The 24926-nt window shown below is 44.5% G+C and overlaps 1 protein-coding gene across 2 annotated transcripts; it reads right to left on the bottom strand.

The window, feature by feature from the left end:
• Positions 1–2021: 2021 nt before the first annotated feature.
• C17H8orf33 (chromosome 17 C8orf33 homolog) lies at positions 2022–19773 on the bottom strand. 2 transcript variants are annotated; one of them, XM_063142925.1, is made up of 9 exons: positions 19748–19773; positions 17611–17677; positions 16283–16373; positions 15567–15704; positions 14431–14952; positions 13760–13926; positions 11019–11106; positions 8290–8436; positions 2022–2501 (listed from the first exon to the last, which is right to left on the bottom strand). In XM_063142925.1, the coding sequence occupies exons 2-9, from the start codon at positions 17617–17619 to the stop codon at positions 2287–2289; spliced, it is 1377 nt and encodes a 458-aa protein (XP_062998995.1). In that variant the 5' UTR covers positions 17620–17677; positions 19748–19773; the 3' UTR covers positions 2022–2286. The 2 variants fall into 2 exon arrangements, with proteins under 2 accessions (XP_062998995.1, XP_062998996.1); XM_063142926.1 differs by lacking the exon at positions 19748–19773 and adding an exon at positions 19619–19637.
• Between the last annotated feature and the right edge of the window lie 5153 nt (positions 19774–24926).

Genomic DNA, 24926 nt, shown 5'->3' with positions numbered 1-24926 from the left:
CGGGTATTTTAGATGTTGTCAAAGTAGACTAAAGCTAGTGGTGGGCCCAGCAGGAGTTTTAGGTTCCCAAAACGTTACAGTTTTCAGAGTCCAGATAAAAGGAAGAACCAGGCTTTCTTTTGGATGAGCCGTGACTTTTGCTGCCGAAATGTTAGTAAGTTTCAAGAACGGTATTCGGAATCGCCCCGTGTCCACTCGGACGTTTGAAATTTTAAAAAGATGATAATTTTAAAAAATACTTTCACGCTTTACAGCAAGGGTTTTCCAAAGGGCTAAATGCCAAGACAATAATTACATTCCCTGAAATCAGACTGCCCACAAATACGTAAATGTGAGCACACCTGGAATATCTTAATGCAGTTAAGCTACTTTTAAATCTGCACAGCCACTAAGTACTTGCTCCATTTAAATATATATATATATATATATATATATATATATATCTGCACAGCCATACATTAAAATCTGCACAGCCATACATTAAAATGTCTTTTAAAAATTCTTTGCCAAGGTAGACCCCACCCCCACCCCCACCTTGTAAACAAACCCAATCTCTTGATTGGTCCAGAGCGGTCAGTCTGGATGGATGCTTGATGATCTCCTGCAGGGCTATTCAAGTCAAGATATCCCTGCTAAATTCTCTCTCGCATCCGTTCACCCACCTTCCTTTCAGATCCACCCACCTGGCTACTCCATTTATAGGTTAACAGAAAAGGGACCAGCTGAGTCACCAGTCCGCCCCCATCTTGAACCAATCCTGGAAGAGGGACGGTGGAGAGAGTTCATCCATTTGTAGGGAGTGGGCCGAAGGGCCAACATGGAACCAGCGAGCCAAAAAGTGAATGGAGAAGGCTTGGCTCTTTTTCTCCCTCTTACCTTCCTAGCAAAGTCTGGGCGAAGTCAGAACACATTTCACAGTCCCTGCCAGGAGTTTTTTGTTACAGTCGGGAACGGCAGTCCTAAAAGCGGGAGAGGCTGCATCCAGGTACTGGCTGCCTCTCCTGTTTTACACCCCTCAACTTGCTGGCAGATCCGTCCCAGGCGTTTTTTAATTATTTCTTCTTGGCACTGAATCTTGCCCAGCTGAACAATGAAGGTTCCTGTGTCTTTTGTGGACTGAAATTGATTTTGTGATGCAGGCAAATTTTGAACCATACACCGTGCTTGGAAGCAGTTTGATGTTTAAAACATCTCTCCATGTACGGTTGAAACAACCACCACCCCAGAACGCTAGTGTTCCTGAGCATCTCAAGATTACTGTAGTGAATGCACTTATTAACTAAGATAACAAGCTGCATGGCAGGATGGGACTCCTGTTCCTTCAAAGGGAGACAGAACTTCAGCAGATGGACATTTTAGGGTTGCCAACTGACCTGACCTGGCTTGCTCTTGTGCCATTAACAGAAACTTGATCAAGAGGTGGATATTTTCATGGCAGGGAGATAAACATCATTTGCTACTGTCTGTTCATGAAGCTGCTTTTGTTAAACAGCACAGCTACAGCGGCTGGCATTTTTCTTACTTCTCCATGGCAAAGGGGCACCTTCCCAACGTCTACACAAATTCATACAGTGTGGTCTTAAGCACTTCTTTGGATGCAGGAATAGCTGAGTTTAATGGGATCTGGACTAAACACGCTTTGGATTTCACCACTAGTCTATGCACCGCTTAATTTGAAGTCCCACTAGGTCCAGGACATAGGAAGGCAGCCCTGTAGAGTTACTAAGAGGTGAGGCCCAACTTAACTTAGTGAAGCTGCCATCCAAGCAAACATGTATAGAGATCTTGGTCTTAAAGATACATCAGCTCTGTTCCTCGTTGTGTCTTATTGTTAGGCTAGCTTAGAACTAGAACAAAGAAGTCAACAAAATACCTTGTTCTAGATACACCGTTATTTCAGTCCACGACCACAACACACAACTTGGGACACTTTCTTCTCTCGCCTTCTTCCTGCATAATTCAAATCACACGTTTAAGACTGACTTAAAGCAGATTTCAAAAGAAGAATGAAAGAGGCAAGTTCTGGAAACCTATTTATTGTGTATTTCACTCAAGGTTGGAAAAAAAATCCTTGATCTGTTCAGTCGGTCACTACATCACGTCCATCTCTACTCCCCCAGGCTTTGGGGCAGGCTTTTTACACTGTACAAGTGTTTCCATTTGTTTTTTCAGGCCGTACCTGACACTCAGCTTTTGGGGTAGGTGCTGTTAGTTTTTAAAAGGGAACTTCCACGAAGTGTTCAGGATCCACTGAAAAATCAACCCCAAAGCATCCAACAAGCTTCTTTAGAAAAAATTAAAGCGGAACTCCTCTTGGGAAGGTGCAAAGACCAAAGAGCAAGCGTCGGCTGTCCCAGAACAAGCTGAGGTGGCAGGAGGGTAAAGAAAGGAATCTGTGGGGCTCTGGTCTCTTTTGGCCGTTTCCGCGGACTTGCGGAAAACCCGGCTGCTCTTCCTGTGGGCCCCGTCAGCCACTTCTGTGATGTGAGCCGCTTTCGAAGCTGACAGGGGAGGAGGAAACAGAAAGAATGGATCAATGCGAAAAGCTCTGAATGTACAGTAAACTGAAGGCTGTGGTTTATTTATTTATTTATTACATTTCTATACCGTCCAATAGCTGGAGCTCTCTGGGCGGTTCACAAAAATTAAAACCGTTCAAAGTATAAAACAACAGCATAAAACCATAATATAAAATACAATATAAAAGCTCAAGCAGGTAAAAACAGCAGCAATGCAAAATTACGAATTTAAAACACCAAGTTAAAATTTATTTATAGACTGTTAAAATGCTGGGAGAATAAAAAGGTCTTCACCTGGCGTCTAAAGGCATATAATGTAGATGCCAAGCGAACCTCCTTAGGGAGCTCATTCCACAGCCGGGGTGCCACTGCAGAGAAGGCCCTCCTCCTGGTAGCCACCTGCCTCACTTCCTTTGGCAGGGGCTTGCGGAGAAGGACCCCTGAGGATGATTAGTAATAACAGGACACAATTGGGGTGCTTAGCACTCATCCACAAAAACTCACATTTGAAGTGAAAGATAAACAAACATTTTTATCTATTTCTACTGTGGGTGAGTCATATTTACATCACTCCGACATATGCTGTCTGAGGATACTATTATATAACGTTCATAATCAGGCATACAGAAAGATATGCTCTTCTTGTTGGTATACAACCCTTAACACATATTAAAAAAAAATCCAACAGGGCAGAAGCCTCCAATGCGTAGGTAAATCAAAAAAAGTTCAAACAAGAATAATATACAATGTATCGGCAATTAAAATAACAACAACAGCATTTTGCAGAACAGCATGTGGAAAAAATGCGGTTGAGAGCATTATTTGGCTGATCTATACATGAGAACTACAAGACAGTGTTGTTGGGAGGGCTTCACCCCAAAGATACAGCCACGGCTCCTTCTAGGAATAAGTGTTCAACTGACAAAGACATCTCGAAACGGGCACTGTACCGGACACCTGTCTACTTAGACGCCTAGAATATTGAATTTGTTGGGTGGGTCTATACTCCAGGAAATAAAGCCAGACTGCTCACTTGAGGGAATGGTATTAAAGGCAAAACTGAAGTACTTTGGCCATATAATGAGAAGACAGGACACCCTGGAGAAGAGGCTGATGCTAGGGAAGGTGGAAGGCAAAAGGAAGAGGGGCTGACCAAGGGCAAGATGGATGGATGAGATTCTGGAGGTGACAGACTTGACCTTGAGGGAGCTAGGGGTGGCAACGGCCGACAGAAAGCTCTGGCGTGGGCTGGTCCATGAAGTCACGAAGAGTCGGAAGCGACTGAATGAATAAACAACAACAATATTGTACTTTTTTTAAAAAAAACATATCACATGCTGTTCTGTAAAATGCTGTTATTGTTATTTAATTGCTGATACATTGTATGTTATTTTGGTTTGAACTTTTTTTGATTTACCTACGCATTAGAGGGTTCTGCTCTGTTGGATTTATTTTTTTGTGTTAAAGGTGTGTATCAACAAAAAGACCATATCATTTTTGTATGCCTGATTATGAACATTATATAATCATAGTGTTATATAATGTTCATAATAATCATAATGTTATAGAATGAGGATAGCATATAATGTTTAGATAGCATATAAACATTATATGCTATCCTCAGACAGCATATGTAGGATTGATGTAAATATGACTCACCCACAGTAGAAATATATAAAAATGTTGGTTTATCTTTCACTTCAAATGTGAGTTTTTGTGGTTGAGTTTTTGTGGTTGAGCATCCCAAAAGCTCTGAACGGACATGCAGAGGCTTGCGCTGTAAAGACTGCCGAAAGCTGGAGACGGCCCTGTGCAGCTGTACACCACTTGGGTTGTCCGGTTTTGGACCCAATCAGAAACGGCGCCGTTTTTCTTTTTACCCCGCTTGTCAGCTGAAATAGGTCCCCAGGGCAGCTTACACAAGATCAGTAACGAACAACACAGTTCCTGATTGCAGAGTTACAATCTCAAAGACATGACACAAAAGGAAGGGAGAGATAGGGAGAGGAAAGCAAACTCAGGGACTAGTTCTTAATTATTATTATTATTATTATTTATTTATATAGCACCATCAATGTACATGGTGCTGTACAGAAAACACAGTAAATAGCAAGACCCTGCCGCATAGGCTTACAATCTAATAAGTTGTAGTAAACAATAAGGAGGGAAGGAGAATGCAAACAGGCACAGGGAAGTGTAAACAGGCACAGGGTAGGGCAAAACCAACAGTGTAAAGTCAGAACAAACTCAATATTTGAAGGCTATAGGGAAAAGAAAAGTTTTGAGCTGAGTCTTAAAAGCAGTGATTGAGTTTGTAGTTCTCAAGTGTTCTGGAAGAGCGTTCCAGGCGTAAGGGGCAGCAGAAGAAAAAGGACGAAGCCGAGTAAGGGAAGTGGAGGTCCTTGGGCAGGCGAGAAGCATGGCATCGGAGGAGCGGAGAGCCCGAGCGGGGCGATAGTGTGAGATGAGAGAGGAGAGATAGGCAGGAGCTAGGCAGTGAAGAGCTTTGAAGGTCAGTAGGAGAAGTTTATATTGGATTCTGAAGTGAATTGGAAGCCAATGAAGAGATTTCAGAAGTGGAGTGACATGGTCAGAGCGGCGGGCCAAGAAGATGATCTTAGCGGCAGAGTGGTGGACAGAGACCAGCGGACTGATGTGAGACGAAGGAAGGCCAGAGAGAAGAAGGTTGCAGTAGTCCAACCGAGAGATAACCAGTGCGTGAACGAGAGTCTTGGCAGAAGAGACAGACAAAAATGGTCGAATCCTGGCAATATTATACAGGAAGAAACGACAGGATTTAGCTACTGCCTCGATGTGAGGAGTAAAGGAGAGCGAGGAGTCAAATATAAAGCCAAGACTACGAGCTTCCTTGACCGGAGTAAGCGTGACATCGTTGACAGTAAGGGAGAATGAGAGGTGAGGAGAAGGTTTAGGAGGAAAAACTAGCAGTTCAGTCTTTGCCATGTTAAGTTTCAAACGACGATGAAGCAGCCAGGCTGAGATATCTAAAAGACATGCCGAGATACGATCGTGAACATCTGGAGAGAGTTCCGGAGATGAAAGATATAATTGTGTATCATCGGCATACAGGTGATATTGGAGGCCGTGAGATTGAATGAGCTTGCCCAAGGGCAGCATGTATAGAGAGAACAACAACGGGCCAAGCACCGAGCCTTGCGGAACCCCAACTGAAAGGGGAAAAGAGGAGGACGAGCTGCCGTTAGCCGACACGCTGAAAGAGCGACCCTCTAGATAGGAGGCGAACCAGTTATAGACAGAGCCACAGAGTCCAAGGTCGTGGAGGGAATCTAAGAGAAGATCGTGATCAACCGTGTCAAAGGCTGCGGTTAGATCAAGGAGAATAAGAACAGAATAATGGCCTTTAGACTTGGCAGTAAGAAGATCATTGGTGATCTTGGTAAGGGCTGTTTCAGTGGAATGCAAAGGACGGAAGCCAGATTGAAAGGGATCCAGAGCAGAGTTATTAGAGAGAAAGTCAAGACAACGAGAGTAGACCAGACGTTCCAGGATCTTTGAGACAAAGGGCAAGAGGGAGACAGGTCGGTAGTTAGACAGGGATAGTCGATCAAGAGTGGGTTTTTTGAGAATGGGAGAGACTGTAGCATGTTTAAAAGCAGAAGGAAATGAACCAGAGGACAGAGAAGAATTAATGATGTGAAGCAAGGACGGGAGGATAGCGGGGATAAGATTAATAAAGACGCGAGAGGGAATCGGATCACGGGAACAAGTGGAAGGCTTCGATGAGCGCAGTATTTTAGACAGTTCATCAGCTGAGACCGAAGGGAATGCCGAGAGAGTTGAAGGAGGAGCTGACAGGTGAGGGACAGGAGCTGGAAGCGGAGCAGAGTTGGCTAGATCGGAGCGTATAGTTTGGATTTTAGCATTGAAGAAAGAGGCAAAGTCGTTGGCAGACAGGGAGGCGGGGAGAGATGGCGGATTAGGCTTCAGAAGAGAATTGAAGGACGCGAAGAGCCGCTGAGGGTGCTTAGCATTTGACTGGATCAACGTTGAGTAGTGCTGCTGTTTGGCCAGTGAAATGGCAGAAGAGAAAGAGGAGAGAACAAATTTGTAGTGGACAAAGTCCGCCCAGTCCTTGGTCTTACGCCACAGGCGTTCGGCTGCCCGGGAACAAGAGCGAAGGTAGCGGAGGAAAGAGGTGAGCCACGGTTGGGGTTGAGAGGGGCGAACTATCCGAGTTGTAGATGGAGCAAGATTATCAAGAGTTGAAGATAAGGAGGAGTTAAAGGAGGAGACGGCTGAGTCCAAGGAGACGGCTGTGTAGACAGAAGGAAGAGAGGAGGCTAAGGACTGAGAAAAAGCCTCGTAGTTGATAGAATGCAGGTCACGACAAGGGCGAGAAGCGGGACGTGAAGGAGGGGGATTGTGAGTAATATTGAAAGAGACTAGATGATGATCTGACAGAGGAAAGTCAGCGATAGAAAAGTCCAGGACAGAGCAGTTCCGAGTGAGGACAAGATCCAGACAGTGTCCAAGGGAATGTGTGGGTGCTTCAGACCAGAGCTTAAGATCGTAAGAGGAAGATAAGGAGCGAAATCGTAGAGCTGCAGCATCGTGAGGGTCATCTACATGGATATTGAAGTCACCTAAAATCAGAGTAGGAGAGTTGTCAGAGAGGAGAAAGGACAGCCACGAGTCGAGGTCAGAGAGAAATTTAGAGGATGAGCCAGGGGGGCGGTAGAGAACTGCAACCCGCAGTCGCAGCGGAGTGAAGAGTCTCACCACATGTGCCTCAAAGGAGGAGAAACAGTGTGAAGGTGGAATGGGAAGAGGCTGGAACTGGCACAAACTCGATAATAAAAGACCCACACCACCACCTCGACCCTCTGGGCGACTCGAGTGAGAGAAAGAGAGTCCTCCAAGAGAGAGGGCAGCAGAGATGGCGGTGTCATGGGCAGGAAGCCAGGTTTCAGTAAGAGCAAGGAGGTGGAGAGATCTAGAGAAGAACAAGTCCTGGATGACAGGGGCCTTGGAAGCAATAGAGCGACAGTTCCATAAGGAGCACGAGAAAGGCAGCTGTGAGGGGGGGAGACACCGAATAGGAATTAGGTTGGGAGAGATGAGCTTGGAGTGAGCCATGGGGAACAGATATGGTGAGAAAGGAATTAGGAGAAGAAATGGGGAGAGAGATAGCAAGTAGGCAGGGAAGTAAGACATGCGCAGGACGGGATCAGCCAGAAATGGCCTGGCCAAGACCAGTATCAGGAAGCAAGAAGGTAGGTACAGTGAAGTGCAGACAGATGGGGTAAGTTAAGGCAGTCACATTGCCAGACTAATAACCCGACCGTGCAGGAGAGCATGTCTTGTAGCAGAGGTGGTGTACTTAAAGGTACAGGGCTCTTATAATAGCCAGCTGGAATGGAAACTGGGAGAGGAGGAAGCCGACGGAGCTGGTCTCTCAGCAGAGTTGATAAAATGGCCCTCAGTGGAGGCTGGTGGCTCCGATGTCAATGGGGAGGTGAATCCGTTCCAGGTTTCAATCAGAACTCTAAAGCAGCTTCCACACCTTGGATAGCTGCTTTAGAGTTCTGACTGGTTCAGGCTGAAACCCGGAACGGATTCACCAGCCACCAGCTTCCACTGGTGGCCCTACAGTTCCCCCTCTCCCTCTGTGGCAGCCTGATGGAATGGCTGCGGCTAAATGACAGTTCCGATACGCTGCTGCAGCGGCTCAAACTCTGTTTGCCCATTCTTATCCTGCTCCCGAAGGGCCACCCTGGCTTTTCCTTACCTGCTTGCATGAGTTTCAGTTGCTTCTGCCTTTCCTCGGCCATCTTCATTCTGTAGTCGCCAAACATGGCCCGCATCAGCTGGCGCTTTTTCGCCAGCACTGCCTTTTCGCTGCGCAACGTCTTGATGGCCCGGAGCGCCTCATCCACTGAAATACGGCAAAGGAGCTTACTCACATTAGTATTACGAGTGGAAACTGCAACAAATTGTTGCAGTGCTGAGGGCGCCTCATTTCCCACGACCGCCCCCTCCCCCTGCAGAATTCCGTGGCCACTCAGCATGCTCAGTTCCCATTTAGCTGTATTGTCTCTCCCCACCCACCCACCCACCCACCCTAATAGGCTTCTTTTGCCCCTATTTTTTTCTTTCTTTTTGTAGTTCTGCAAACTTTAGGGCCTCCTGAGTCTACTTTCTTGTGTGTAGGTGGCATCATTTTGGTTAGGAAGGATGCACACTCAGAGAATGACCCATACTGGGTGGAGATAATGGGAGAAGTTGTAGTCCACCACATCTGGATACCAGATTGGGGAAGGCTGATATATACTAAGGATTACGAAACTGACATGTTCCCCTTCAGCGCTGGCTTTCGAAACAGTTAAGAAACCATACAAGAAACGAACACCACCTCAAAAAAACCCCAACAACCTCAGTTCCCTTATAAATAAAAGAAAAGCAGCAGAGTGATCAACTATTTCCTCCCTATAGATAAAGAATTCCACACAAGAGGGAGTGGGTTGGTTAATTTGTTATTGTTACTCCTTGTAGGTTTCCTGTTTTGTTGCTTGTCATCTGTGTTTCCTGTGGGATCGTGTTCTTAGAATGTGTGCTTTATATGTTATATCTTTCGTTAGTCACCTAGAGAGGCCATTGTCCCATAAGACGTCTTAAAAAACCCTTTCACATACTATTGTCCTCCCTGTGAGTAGCCACGTGTGTCGACAAAAGAAACACTCCAGTGTTGGTTTGAAAGAAACTTTACTTTAGGAATAAGTAGCTTTCCATCCTAGGGTGGGATGGCTCAGTTCAGCCATGTGGTCAGCAACCCATGAGGCAACAACAAGGAGGAGGAAGTAGAGGGGAGGAGACAGGAAAGGGGAAAACAAACATCCTGGCAATTCCCTCCCACCTTGTTCAGGTACACATTAACTCTTTAGCTCCAGGTTCAGTGACCTGTAGCCCGAGTTCTGCTAACACACACATACATTAATAAATAAGGTCCGTTCTGTGACAGCGGTGAAAAAACCAGGTGTGTCCCCCCATCCCCAGAAATCCAGTCTATGTCCACGACCCAGAACTTCCCCAAACTTGGGACCCCACCATTCCTGACCATTGGCTAGGAGTTGGGAGTCCAAAACGTCTGGAGGACACCAGATTGAGAAATGCTGCCGTGATGAAATGGGCGGCGGGGGTGGGGTGGAGAGAAAAGGATGGCAAAAACAGGAAGGTACGTTCACAGAAGTACAATTACTGAGCTTTCTTTCTTCTTTTCCTCAGTGAAAGAATAATGAGAAACAGGGATACTGCATCTCCACTGGGTGAGCTCTAAGTCAGGGATGGGCAACCTCTGGCCCTCCAGGTGTTGTGGGACTACAACTCCCATGAGCCCCAGCCACCATGGCCAATCATAGAATAATTAAGCTAGAAGGGGCTTATAAGGCCATCGAGTCCAACTCCCTGCTCAGTGCAGGGATCCACATTAAAGCAACGGTCCAGGATGATGGAAGTTGTAGGCCAAAAACATCTAGAGGGACACAGATCCCACTATAACAAGGTCCATCTTTACTTCCTTAACTCCAAAGCGACAGGAATGGTGAAGGTGCAGTTTTGAGGACCGAATTCTACAGAATGTAACTGTCATGCATCACCTTATCTGGCCCCATGGTGGTTAAGCCAGAAAGAGACGGGCAGTGTTCAGGAGACACCTTAATCCATGGCTTTAACCATGGTGAATAAGGCAAAAAGCCTTATTCACTGTGGCTAAAGCCATGGTTTAAGGTGTCTTCTGAACACAGCTTGGCTTTCTGACTTAACCACTGTCATGTCTAACTCTACTGCACCTGTTTTGGGAGAAGATGTTTCAGGTAATCAATCAGAATCAGATTCAGAACTAGAAGACGCAGCACCAGGCACCAGCCAGCCTGTACCAGTGGGGGAGGAAGCTCTTACGGGCGATTCCCCAGCTGGGAGTCAGCCCTCTCCAGAGCTTAACTCCTCAAGGCCAAATCCTACACACTCAGTGGGAAGTAAGCCTTCTTCCGGAGCTGAGCGTCCAGACAAGCTAGCTTATGCTAGGGTCCACCGGAAGCTCAAACACACAGGGCGGAAGGAAGGTGTGAGAAAGTCAGTTCGATTACGCGAGAACCTGCCTCCGCACCAGGCTCTCTGAAGTTACAGGCGTTTGGAAAGTGGCTTCCTATTCTTCTTGAGCGGACAATTGTCTTGCTTAGTTTGCATAGTTTTGCCTAGGGGGAGGTTTCCAAGAGGTTAGACTTTCTTCAGGTAGAAGAGACATTTGTTACTTAATAAAAGCTTTGTGGATTACTTAGCAAGCCTCATAATTTGCCTCCCATCAAAAGCAGTTTTCTGAGAAACACGACAACCACCATGGTTAAAGCCATGGTTTAAGGTGTCTTCTGAACGGGGCCGCAGAAGCCTCGCTATGTAATATTCCACACTTCCCCTTTCCCGGTTCCTCCCACCCGGCCCATCTTCCCAAGCCCCTTGACTCACTCTGCTTGGGAGTCGACTTCTGAGATTTCAGGCCAAGCTCCAGCTGTTCCACACACCAGTCCACCTCCCTCTTCATCTGTTCATCGGACTATTACATTAAAAGTTTGGAGGGGAGAGAGAAGTGAGACAGTGTAAACAAGTTGGTTAAGCCAGCCTGGATGGGTACTTCTAGCATCTTGCTTCCTTCCGGCTTTTTGTTGCTTATTTGTTTGCTTTTTTGTTTTTATTTGTTAGTTGCTGCATAACAGAGTTCCGGTGCGATGCAAGATTTAAACTTAAGAACAAAACTAAAACTGAAATACAACGGTGCAATCAAATATGAGCAATAACACATCCAAAACCAGCAGGGAGGATAAAAAACGTAGAACGCCAACCTCAATCTATCACCTATTCAAATAAGGAGCGGTAGAACAACCTCGTAAAGGCTAAAAGTAAGAATATAAGAAGAGCCCTGCTGGATCAGACCAAGAGTCTATCCAGTCTAACACTCTGTTCACACTGCGGCCAACCAGCTGCCGACCAGGGAACCACAAGGAGGACACGGGTGTAAAGCCACCCTCCTACCCATGTTCCCCAGCAACTGGTGTACATAAGAACATAAGAAGTGCTATGCTGGATCAGACCAAGGGTCCATCTAGTCCAGCACTCTGTTCACATAGTGGCCAATCGGCCAGGGACCAACAAGCAGGACATGGTGCAACAGCACCCTCCCACCCATGTTCTACAACAACCGGTGCACACAGGCTTACTGCCTCGAATACTGGAGATAGCACACAGCCATCAGGGCTACTAGCCATTGATAGCCTTTACCTCCAGGAATTTATCCAACCCCCTTTTAAAGCCATCCAAATTGGTGGCCATCACTACATCTTGTGGTAGTGAGTTCCATAACTTAACTATGCACTGTGTGAAGAAGTCCTTCCTTTTATTTGTCCTGGATCTCCCACCAATCACCTTCATGGTATGTCCCCTGGTTCTGGTATTTTGAGAATTACTGCCTCTGATACTTGAGGTAGCACATAGCCATCAGGACTAGCAGCCCTTGATAGCCTCCTCTTCCAGGAATTTATCCAACCCCCTTTTAAAGCCATCCAAATTGGTGGCCATCACCAATGGTCATCAAAAATAACCAAGAGCTATCAGAAGTAGAGACCAATAATAATAACATTAATCTTCAAAATAAAAGTCTTTAAAATTAACATTTAAATTAACATTTAAAGCCCTAAACGGCTTGGAGCCAGGTTATCTGAAGGAACGCCTCCTCCCATATGTACCTGCCCGGACCCTAAGGTCATCCTCAGGGGTCCTTCTCTGTGAGCCCCTGCCAAAGGAAGTGAGGCAGGCGGCTACCAGGAGGAGGGCCTTCTCTGCTGTGGCCCCCCCGGCTGTGGAATGAGCTCCCTAAGGAGGTTCGCTTGGCACCTACATTATATGCTTTTAGACGCCAGGTGAAGACCTTTTTATTCTCCCAACATTTTAACAATCTATAAATACATTTTAACATGGTGTTTTAAATTTGTAATTTTGCATTGCTGCTGTTTTTATCTGGTTGAGCTTTTATATTGTATTTTATATTATGGTTTTAATACTGTTGTTTTATACTTTGAATGTTTTTAATTTTTGTGAACCACCCAGAGAGCTCCGGCTATTGGGCGGTATAGAAATGTAATAAATAAATAAATAAATAAATAAATAATCTCATGTTTAAAGGCCTGGAAGAATAAAAAGGTTTGGAAGATGTTCATGTATGAGCATGGGGAGCCTCTCTCTAGGGCGGGTGTCCCCAGACTTTTTGGACCCAATGGTATATTTGGGAATTTGAGTGGAGGCCTGGCTACTCAAAAGTGAGCTAAAGAGGAAGGGAGAACAGTGAGGCTAGAGGGTGGGAGGGAGGGGGAAATAGTGAAGCAAAAGGATAGATGGAAAAGAAAGATCAGGGCTAGAAAGGGAGAGAAAGAAGACTACTCTAACACTTTCAAAGGGTTTTATTTTTAAAAAAAATGGGAAGGAGGCAAGGAATAGAGGGCTTCATGTGTGCCAGTGGAGGTGCCCACAGGCGCCCCGTTAGGGACTCCTACTTTAGGGAGAGCTTTCTGCAACTGGGGGTGCCACCACCGAAAAGGTCTTCAGTCTTGTAGCCACTCTCCATGGTACTGAATTCCAGTTTCAAATAGTGCAAATGGGAGACAAGGAAAGGTCACTCTGAGAAGCCGCAATGGCAGCAGTCTCGCCCTCGTCCCTTGTTCAATATGGGCCACTAATAAACCTGTTTTCAGAGCAGAGACTTAACGGGTCTGTCCTTTTGTGCAATCCGTCCGCCCTGGGTCCCCAGCGTAGGACTTCACACATCACAATTTCAGAGGTACGCCTAAAGGCTGCATTCCTATACCCTCTTACCTAAGAGTAAACCCACTTGAGCTCAGTGGAACTTACTTGTGGGCAGAGTTGCACTTTTTTACACAGTGTTCATCCAACAGGTATGCTTGGTAGGAAAGTAGGATTGGTTGCAGCATACCCATAACGCAAACCTTGAACATATGAATGGAAAACCCTGCAGCCTTCTACCCTTTCATGTTTTGCATCCAGAACAAAGCATGGAAACTAACTATCATGGGCTCAGGTGCGCAGTCTGCATCACTGATTCCCCAGCTGTCACCAACCACAGCCATCGGTGGTATAAATCTGAAAATGTTTACACAGAAATTTAGTCATATCCCGCAAAGACAGTGTCCTTTACCTACCTGACACTTCTCAGCTTGGTCAGATGTATCTTTGCTATGGATCTTGCTGTCTCCCCTTACACTGTCACTGTGTACTACCTTTAAAACTGGTTGTTTCTTTTTCTTTTTCCTCTTGGATGACCCAACAGCTGTCGCTGCCAACTTCGTTTCTTTAGTTCCCGTCAGGGCTGCAGACCAATTAAATAATTTGTACTTAAATCACTTGCCTTTTAACCAATGAAATCCATTATATGTAAATCAGTTTGCATATAATTTGATTCATCTGAAAGGCGTTACAAGCAAAGAAAAAAACCCCCCTTTAGCATCTTTTATTCCATGTGATTGTTACTCCAATAAGTCCACTGACACCGGTAAGTAATGGAAACAAAAACCAGTCCTGGGACTAAAGATGTATTTTTAAAAGGAAAATTGGAAATTTAGCTAATTTGAATAAATTAAGCACTTATATTCAGGTGCAGCCTTGAAACTAAGTCCACAAAAAAAATATTACCCTGCAAATATTTAGCCTGCCTAAACATCCCCAAGGGAATCCTTTGTATTTTACAGAAACTGGTGGTTTTTTTTCCCTTTGAAAGCACCTTTGCCTGGATCAATTCTCAGCTCACCGTAGGTGAGTTGGCTCATGCCTATTTCCAAGACTGAATTAAAACAAGCAGCCAGAGGCTCCATACCTACTTGGGCAGCCTCCGATTTAGGCACCTCTTGCGTAAGGCATTCTCCGTCTCCTCCACCTGCATTGTCCATCACATTTGGCCTATCAGGTTTCGGAAAGTTTGATCTCTCTGGCGGCACTACGGCTCTTTTGGGTAAGGAGGCAACTTCTGCAGCTGCTTCCACTTCAGCCTCTGAGCCTGGGTCTGCAGCAACCGATAGAGATGGGGAAGCATCTGGGATGACAAAGTTGAAAGCAAATTTGGGGCTCTGTGTTCCAGTGGAAAAATCCAGTGTCCCAGAGGGACCGTTACCAGTGGGCCGCTCTCTGGAGTCATCTACGCCACGTGCTTCTGCTGTGGTCCCACTGATACCTTCTGAGGTTCTCTCAGAAACAACGAAGTCAAACTGAAAGCTGTTATGCGACGGAGCAAACCATGACGTCGATGCTGCAGAGGGGTGGCTGGATTGTTTTCTGTACACCACGCTGCCTGAACTGAGAGTATCTCCTGGTTGTATTTGCGTCTTCTCAGGCCTCATGCCTGTAGGGAAACAACAGAAGGGGGCAGGCATTTCAATTTAGCAATAAGATGAAAATACGCTGGTATTTTCTGGCATTTTGTTCCTGCCCACCACTGGAATGAGCCCCCTGAAATCTTCTCTGGAATGGAATTTGGCCCGTGGGCTGAAAAAGGATCTGCACCCCTGCTCCACATCTATAAAGGTCACCGAGGCTGGGGCTTACAGAGGGATGTGAACCACAGAAAAGATTCTGCCCTTAGGATATTCTCGTAGGGATGGGTCCCATCTCCTTGTGGTTGGCTCATGCTTCTCTAGGGAGTCGGCCAATAAAAACATCATAAAAAGCTATCATAAAACCAAGAAACGCAGGAGTAAAAAACATACCGTCCCATAAAATTTGAGAGCAGTGTTACAACTACAACTGAAGAGTGAGATAAAACATTATACACAGATTATCGACGCCTGTCTTTGCGTGTCCTGAATCTCTTGCCACTCAGTTTTGCTGAGAGATTCCGAATTCTAATGCTATGGGAGATGTTGACTTCGCTTTCTGATGCAAATGGAGGATGAAAGGTGCGGAGGAACTGGCATAATGCTGTTGAGTTATGCTAGAGGGCACGGCTTGCCACCTCACCTGTTTGTGAGGCTGTCTTCCTCTCCTCCGCCATCTTGAGCCGGTAGTCCCCAAAGACGCGGTGCATCACCTGCCGCTTTTTCACAAGAGGAGCCTTGCGTGAACGCAGCACCCCGAGGATGCGGTGGGTCTCCTCCGCTACTCTCGAGAATCGGAAGAAAATACAAAGAACATGCAACAGGTAGTCATTGAGCCATGCTAGACCTATGGCACAATGGATATTTGCAACACCTTTGCCAGGCAAAGTGCTTTGCTGTCCTCCTCTCTGTCCCCTTCACAGCAACCCTGGGAGGTAGGTCAATATTTATCCCGCTTTACAGAAAGGAAACTGAGTCTTTTGAGATAATTTGTCCTGAGACAGAGTCCACAAGCATGCTGGAATTTGAGCTCAAGGTCCATTTATGCATCTTCCACAAACAGCACCGTTGTGTGTGGGGAAAAGCTTATTTTCTCCCCCCACCCTTAGCTCCAAACTTATAGCTGGAGAGTGTTACAGGAGCTTCCCCCCCCCCCCCGATCCCATGCTGTGGTTCAAAACAGTAGCATGAGGTCAGGGACAAGGTCCTGCTGATGATAACAGATTCTGGTTGGCTAGAAAAGCTAGTCCAAACGTGTTGATTTTCCCAGAAGAAATGTCGTGTTAGGAAGGTGACTGGGTGAGAATTTAGGGTTACAGCAGATACCTTGGGGCGGAGGAGGGGGCAAAGGCAACACACCTTGCTTGGGAGTTGGGTTGAGACGCAGAAGGCCGGTCTCCAGCTGAGAGATGCACCATTCCAGTTCATCCTGGAGTGTTGGTTTGGGAGCCTGGGTCGATGGAAAAAGCACAGAGATGGCATGAGGACTTCTCTTTAAAAGTAGTTGGTGTGGGCGCGTGATAATACACAGGAAGTTTATACATGCACACAAAGAGAATCATTCCTTCTAATAGTAAACTCAAATGGCTGAGTGCCAACAGGATTGCAGCCAAAACAGGCTCCCCAAGAAACAAGAAGGAGGTATCAGCATGCTGGAACTTAAGATATGCAGAAGTACAAATAATCTTTTTTAAAAATTGAACCCCAAAATGCAGCCTGACACATACATATATGTATGAGAACATAATATGGAAGAGGTTAGATAAAAACCAATGATTTTTTAAAAAAATATATATCAAAAAATCAGATTTTTATTTAAATCACATTTTTTTAAATAAAATGCTTTTTGAGGAAAAAGCTATCTAAAATAGTTTTCTATTTAAGATACATTATAGTCCAAAGGTTATTCATCATGAAATAAGGATTAGTTTTTAATTATGCAGCATAAGGCTGTATATTCACGCAATGTTTAAATTTTTTGGTAAATGAATTCTATTAATCCATTCAGGTAATGATTATTTTTCTCCTTCCAATAAAGTACAGCAGAAAAGTTATCCAAATATGAATGATTAACCTATTAAACTGGAGATAGTTCAACTCGTAATAATTTCATAATTATCTATGATGTGTTTCTAATAGTATAACCAAATCAGTATTTTTTTGATATTACTGTAAAACTAATCTGAAAAGTTGTTATTCTAAAAATGAAACCTTCATCTGGTTGTAAATATTAAGATTATACCAGCAAGAATGAATCTTTGGTAACTCTGAGGCCTTAGCTAGATCTAAGGTTTATCCCGGGATCGTCCCGGGGTCATCCCTGTTCATGTAAATGACACACAGGGGATCCCGGGAGCAGGCAGGGGCGACCCCGGAATAAACCTTAGGTCTAACTAAGGCCTGAGTTGTGTAAAATAAAAGTTGTGTTAAGCTTATAGCGAGGAAGAGTGCACTTTTTTGGGGGGGGGGGGAAGTCACATGATTAAATCGAGTCTTTCTGAGTAGTGATTTAAATCATGATTTAAATCAAATCCACCCTGATATGGTATGTGAAGACGAGGAGAAACTAGATAAAATAAAGAGCATGGCTTGCTAAAAATCCCCCCTTTACACAGCTATGAAAGCTACAGAAGCCTTAACCTTGAAAGGTTGGCCATTTCTGTTGCAGAAGGCAGAGATGCACATACCTCTTCCATTAGAAAAGTTGACACCACAGCTTATGTACAATCTGTGAGTCGTTACATCATCTTTCACCTAGATGTACAAAATGACAGATCAGCATAAGAAATTTACAGTGAAATACTCAGAAGTAAGTCCCACTGCGTTCAGTGGGGATACTCCCAGGTAAGTACGTATATGATTGCAGCCCCCCCAGCCCCCCTGAACACCCAGAAAATGGCAAGTGCAGAAGCAAATTCCATTTTATTCCTACAGTCAGGATGGTGAATTTAAAATGCAAAACTCCACATGCTCCGAGTATTTTTTATTTTAGATTAGGGTTGGCAAACAGTTTTGTTGTTGTTCGATATATCAGGAATATAAAGGCAGTTTTAAAGAATGGAAAAGAGAAATGTTAGTTGTCCATCATAACTGAATACATATGGCTATTTAAAGAAGTCCCTTGTAACATCATTAAGTCCAGGGTTTAAAATTACCACTGGCTGCTATGGATATATTTGCACGTCCCATGCCATTATCTTCTGGGAAATCTTACTAACGGGTATCTTGAAGTGGAATTATGACTCTCCCGATTTATTCTGGAAGTACATCTGTGACCACTTCTACTCTCTTACCAAAAATGGCATGTGTTGTATAGCTTGTACCTTCCTTTTTATATTGCCTATCTAGTGATTGCATCCTACTCATTCCTCTCGGGGGCAAACTCTACATACTCAGAGTATTTCTCCTATTTTAACAAAATTAGACTTGGCAAACAGGTTTCATTTTGGCTTTAATAATCAGGAATGCAAAATCACTTGTAAAACATGGAATGGTGGCAAAGAGAGAATTGATTATTGTGTGCTCTCCAACTGGAGTAATACACATGGCCATCTAAAGGGGGCCTTCATACTATCAAGAGCGGAATCCTATGCATATTTAGACAGGAAAAAATGCTGACTAGAGAATACTAAGAGTTGTAGGACTTTTTTGTCTAAATTTCTGTCTAAATTGAGATCCCAATGATATAGGGTGTTTTAATAATAAATAAAAAATGTTTTAATAATAAAAAATAAGCATAGGATTGCATCTTAAATCCAGGTTCTAAAAATACTTATCTGCACCACTGATGGAGATAACAACCCTGGCATACCTTAAAGATTAAACAGTTCTTGGATATATATATAGAGAGAGAGAGAGAGAGAGAGAGAGAGAGAGAGAGAGAGAGAGAGAGAGAGAGAGAACTGTGAACACTGTAAATTACCCAAATCATTATTCTCTTTCCAGCATCAGGTGAAGACCTTTTTATTTTCCCTAGGGTGACCATATGGAAAGGAAGTCAGGGCTCTTGCATCTTTAACAGTTGTATAGAAACGGGGATTTCAGCAGGTGTTATTTGCAGGCATGCAGCACCTGGTGAAATTCCCTCTTCATCACAACAGTTAAAGCTGCAGGAGCCCTGCCCTCTTGACCAGATACTAATTTCCCCAGGCATTTTAGTGCTGTTGGTTTAAATCTCTGCATTGCTGCTAGGTTTTATTCTGCTTTCATTTTCATACTGTAGTTTTAAACTTTTACGTATTATATTGCAGTTCATGCGATATTTTGTGGTTTTCCTTGTTGCGAATTGCCCAGAGAGCTTCAGCTATTGGATAGCAAAGAAATGTAATTAAAAGAACAAACTAAGTAGTATCACTACTATGGATTCTGAGGCAAACAAGGTCTCTCTCTATCCCATCCCGAGTCCTAATTATGCCGATTTCCTTCTCGTCAGACTTTACGGCTCAGATTTAAGGCACTCATCTGCAAACTTAAACATGCTTACTCAGAAGTTAAGTCCCACCTAGTTCAATGGGACTTACTCCCACATTATTTAGTTCCTTATTTATTTGCGGCATTCCTGTACTACTGAGTATAATAAAATCTCTCCACAGTTCACAATACTAAAACACATTAAAACAATGCATTAAAAACACGTCAAATTGCAGTAAAAAAACAAATCAAGGAGCAGTAAAATGGAGCAGCATATTAACTTACTTACAGCCCAGGGAAAGCCTGGGTGAACAAGTATGTTTTCAGGAGGCGTTTCAAAGTGGTCACATTTTCTGCCTCCTGAACCACACGAAGGAGAGATGTGTGGAGGAGGCCGCAGCATTACACGCTTACCTGTACGCCGAGACTCTGCCATGAAAACAAGCCTGGCGGACCGTGTCCGGTGCTGAACTTCTTCCCCCTCGCCCCACAGTCTCTTTACCCCTGAGGACTTCAGTTCCGCCTTAAAGTCGTTCGGCATTTGCCACCGCTGTTAAGAACATAAGAAGTGCCCTGATGCTGGATCAGGCCAAGGGTCCATCTAGTCCAGCACTCTGTTCACACAGTGGCCAACCAGCCGTCGGCCAGGGATGAACAAGCAGGACATGGTGCAACAGCACCCTCCCACCCATGTTCCCCAGCCACTGGTGCATGAAAGCGTACTGCAGTGGTTCTCAACCTTCCTAATGCCGCGACCCTTTAATACAGTTCCTCATGTTGTGGTGACCCCCAACCATAAAATTATTTTCGTTGCTACTTCATAACTGTAATTTTGCTACTGTTATGAATCGTAATGTAAATATCTGATATGCAGGATGTATTTTCATTGTTACAAATTGAACATAATTAAAGCATAGTGATTAATCACAAAAACAATATGTAATTATATACTTTATACTGTTAGTTTTATCCTACCCTGTGCCTGCTTACCCTACCCTGTGCCTGTTTGCATTCTCTTCCCCTCCTTATTGTTTTACTATGATTTTATTAGATTGTAAGCCTATGCGGCAGGGTCTTGCTATTTACTGTTTTACTCTGTACAGCACCATGTACATTGATGGTGCTATATAAATAAATAATAATAATAATAATTTATTTCTAATTACAAATAAATGACCATCGGAAATATGTGTTTTCCAATGGTCTTAGGCGACCCCTGTGAAAGGGTCGTTCGACCCCCAAAGGGGTTGCGACCCACAGGTTGAGAACCGCTGGCTTACTGCCTCCAATACTGGAAATAGTACACAACCATCAGGGCTAGTAGCCATTGATAGCCTTCGCCTCCAGGAATTTATCCAACCCCCTTTTAAAGCCATCCAAATTGGTGTCCGTCACTACATCTTGTGGTAGTGAGTTCCATAATTTAACTATGCGCTGTTCAAGCCAAAGTATTGCCTTTCTCCCTACTAAAGATGCATTCCCTGGCTAGGGATCATCCATAAAGTCTGCCACACTTTTAAAGGCGTATTTTAACATGCACGCAGGGTCCATTTTAATTAATATTAACAGCGGGATCCTACACATGCCTACTCAAAAGTAAGCCCCATTGAGTTCCATGGGTCTTACTCTCAGATAAGCGAGTAAAAGATTGCAGCTCTAATCTCTCCTTTTTCCTTCCTTTGCTACCTCATGCCCAGGCATACTTTGTGGATGTCCTCTCTAGTAGTATAGGGAGAGGCATCTTCTCTGCCTTATTAGACTTGTGAAGTTTCAGATGCTGAACTTACCACCTGCTTCGGTGTTGCTTGCAAGAAGCCAAACTATACAGAGGATCATTTCTCGAATTCTTACAAACCAGGCCAGCACAGGGCAAAGGATGTGGTGCGCTACTCTTTCGCTCTCTAGATGGCTGTACAGACTGAGCTAAGAAGAAAAGGGCAAATGAATGGGCAGTGGGAGGGACCCTTTGAGAGCATCTAGAAGTTTCTTACCAAAGGCCCCCCCCCCCAAAGACCTGGAGCAGGTACTGTATTTTGGGAATTGGGATTTTTTTCTCTAAAAATCTAAATCTCACTGTTAGACAACTGGCAGTTTCAGATCTATATTTACTTCAAAAGAAATCGTATAGCACAGACAGAAGGGTAACCCACGGTCAGTTTTTTTTTTTTTTTAAATTAGGTTTTGGAGGAAGTGGATCCCTTAAGGGTGGGCTACTTGTGGATCTCCAGATATTGGGCCTACATCTCCTATCATCCCTTACCATTGGCTACGCAGGCTAGAGCTAGCAGGAGTTGTGCTCCTCCCAATGTTTTGGCTTTCAAGTTGTCATAGAATCATAGAATCATAGAATAGCAGAGTTGGAAGGGGCCTACAAGGCCATCGAGTCCAACCCCCTGCTCAATGCAGGAATCCACCCTAAAGCATCCCTGACAGATGGTTGTCCAGCTGCCTCTTGAATGCCTCTAGTGTGGGAGAGCCCACAACCTCCCTAGGTAGCTGATTCCACTGTCGCACTGCTCTAACAGTCAGGAAGTTTTTCCTGATGTCCAGCCGGAATCTGGCTTCCTTTAACTTGAGCCCGTTATTCCGTGTCCTGCACTCTGGGAGAATCGAGAAGAGATCCTGGCCCTCCTCTGTGTGACAACCTTTTAAGTATTTGAAGAGTGCTATCATGTCTCCCCTCAATCTTCTCTTCTCCAGGCTAAACATGCCCAGTTCTTTCAGTCTCTCTTCATAGGGCTTTGTTTCTAGACCTCTGATCATCCTCGTTGCCCTCTTCTGTCCACCCCTGCACCCCTATCCCAGCGAATTGAAGGGAAAAGTGGAGCATGTATTAATCCGAGGTGCCCTCTGCTGGGGAGAACAGCTCAGAGCAGTGCTTCAATCTCATTTCAAAAAGAACCCATGCTCTCATTTAACATTTTTAAACCGCATAATCCTATCGATTGTGCCCTTGATTACTGAACACTCTTATTTTATTGTAGTACTTTTATCCAGCCCTTTAACCAAAAAAGGCTCTCAAGGCGGCTTACAAAAATATTTCTTAAGACAGTCCCTGCCCACAGGCTTACAATCTAAAAAAAAACATGACACAGAAGGAAAGGGGATTGGGAGGAAGGAGGGGAAAAAAAAGCAAATTTAAGCTCTAGTTTCTTAGTTGCAAGATGCATCCGATCATCCAGCGCAGACCTGGAGAAGAAGTGGAAGCAATCAAGGAGGCTGTCCCCTCCCTGCCCCTTTTCCTCCTTTCCAAGTTCGTTTTTGCGATCTTGGACAGGCAGGCAGAACAGTTCTCTCCACACTGGCTGCAAGCGGGAAGGGACCTTGGACTCCTGGGTCTGAGCTCTGTATCCCAACTCAGATCCAGGAATCTGAAATATCCTATTCCCCCCTGCCCCAGACACTGTTTAGGGGACAGAGGATTGCTCTCTCCCTCTAGCATCTCTTAAAGTTTTAGCATTGATTTAAGTTTTCATTGTAAGTCACCTTGGGGAGTGGGCTCCATTTGAGCTGAAAGTCGACTCAATACATTTATAAATAAACAGATAACATCTTTCAAGTATATAGATCATGAAAAACCAACTGGGCCACAGCCCAGGTGCGGTCAGAAGACTGAAAGGCAAGGACAATGTTGGCTCTTTGGGTAAAATATATAGGAGAAGGAACAACAACGTTAACAGACCTGCAATCTGTGGACTGTTCAAAATGAACCACAGTAGCTCAGTCATGGGTCCTGATGTGTTGTGCACTGGAATCAAGACACAGGACTAAAAATTGTCTATTTCACTTGGTTTGCACGAATCTGACCATCACATCCGAAGCCCGAAATAAAGAATGATGATGTTATTCTTATTCTTGGATTGACTTAACAGCATTTCGTTTTAAAGATAGATTACCAGTTCAGCCCGTATTTATCAAAGGAGCACAGCCTGAGAAGACAGGGCAAGAGGCCGGAGGTGTGACACCTCATTAGCCTGATTTGCATTCACATTATCGTTATCCCCCCCCCCCCATTATTTAATTACAGGAGTGTGGCGGCGAGAGGAAGTTTGATATTCTCTTTCCTACTGTGATCATGATGAAATTTCACCCCCAACCCCATGGCATGCTGCAGTTAGGTTTAGGGGTCAGGTGGGGAGGGGAAGCTACTAATAGAACCCCCTGCAAGTATAACTATAGTAAAGAGGAAGAGGGGGAATTTTCACTGTGATTGTGATAAGGGAGGAAAGGGTTAAACCTACACACACACACACACACACACACACACTGGTCCCAATGAAATTCAAGGGGTGCATTTAATAAAGAACGGAACCCATGATTGCAAACAACACAATATGCCATGTGTAGTTAGGCCTTATGGAAAAGTGCATAGTAACATCTTTTCAAAGAGGTTTTTCTTCCCAGAGGTGGGTGTTGTTTTTTTCTTAGTTGCATTAAAAAAGCTATAAAGACTGATCTCTTCCGGCAGGCCTACCCAGTCAAATTTTAAGATGTCTGGCTGCTATATTAGTTTTATGTGTTTTTAATCTTTATGTATTTTATAGTATTTTTGTATTTGATGTTTTCCCTGCCTCGATCCAGAGGGAGAGGTGGATAAAAATAAATAAATAAATAAATAATTATTATTATTATTGAGTTTTTAAACCAAATGTCTTTTTTTTTTAATGCTTCGATTATCATGGTGTATTTCAGACAGCCTGAACCTGGTGTCCAGATGTCTTGGATTACAACTCCTCATAGGCCCCAGCCAAACCTATTTCAGCAAACTGACAAGTCAGCTTAAAGGCAGCACAATGGAGGCTCCAGAAATTGCGCCCTTCCCCTGTTGCATTAATGGTGGCCTTAAAGGCCCCACTGACATGGGGAGGGGGGCGCAATTTCGGCAGCGGGGGCAGACAGCTTCCGAATGTTTGTTAGGCCGAGCCAAGCCTCAGAACTCAGAGCCACCAAGCAGGATGTAACACTATGAAAGTGGTATATAAAAGGCTGGAGCCATACTACTGCTTTATAGTGGTATTGAAGTCACTGCAGGATCTACGCTGCTTTATAGTGGTTCTGAAGTGCACTGACAACTGGTGGGGCCCAGGACACAACTACACCAAGCAGGATATAACACTATGAAAGTGGTATGAAAGCAGTATGTTATGTGTCAATGGGCCCCAACTGTTGTCAGTGCATTTCAATACCGCTATAAAGCAGTAGCGTGGCTCCTGAATTTTATATACTGCTTTCATACCACTTTCATAGTGGAATATCTGCTTGGTTTAGATGAGCCCTCAGAAGAAGCTCACGCAACCAATGAGCAGGGGTGGACAGCAGCGGCGATGGGGCGAGCCACCAATGGGGATGGATGCAGGCGAGTTCACTAGTGAAGAATACCAGGGAAGTCTGGAACCTAATCCTTGAATGAAAAGGTGTGACTATGCACATTTCCCTCTGCAGGGCATGCTGGGAATTGTAATCCAACACATCCAGAGGGCACCGGCTTGGGGATGGCTGTTGTATTTCATCTCAGAATGTTATGGTGAGCTGCCTTCAAGCACCATTTTTGTCGGGAAGTACGTGGAATAAATAAACAGAATTAGAACTGTAA

Source organism: Elgaria multicarinata, chromosome 17 (assembly GCF_023053635.1).
Source record: "Elgaria multicarinata webbii isolate HBS135686 ecotype San Diego chromosome 17, rElgMul1.1.pri, whole genome shotgun sequence".
NCBI classification, from domain to species: Eukaryota; Metazoa; Chordata; class Lepidosauria; order Squamata; family Anguidae; genus Elgaria; species Elgaria multicarinata.
Note: the sequence above shows the minus strand (reverse complement) of the source record. Positions and strands in the feature narration are given on the sequence as shown.

Excerpts from the sequence above, each read along its gene's own strand:
- C17H8orf33 (XM_063142925.1), bottom strand. Across the intron at positions 14,953-15,566 it reads GAAGACAGCCTCACAAACAG|GCATGAGGCCTGAGAAGACG; the intron begins GTGAGGTGGCAA and ends GTTTCCCTACAG. Across the intron at positions 2,502-8,289 it reads ACTGAAACTCATGCAAGCAG|CTTCGAAAGCGGCTCACATC; the intron begins GTAAGGAAAAGC and ends CTCCCCTGTCAG.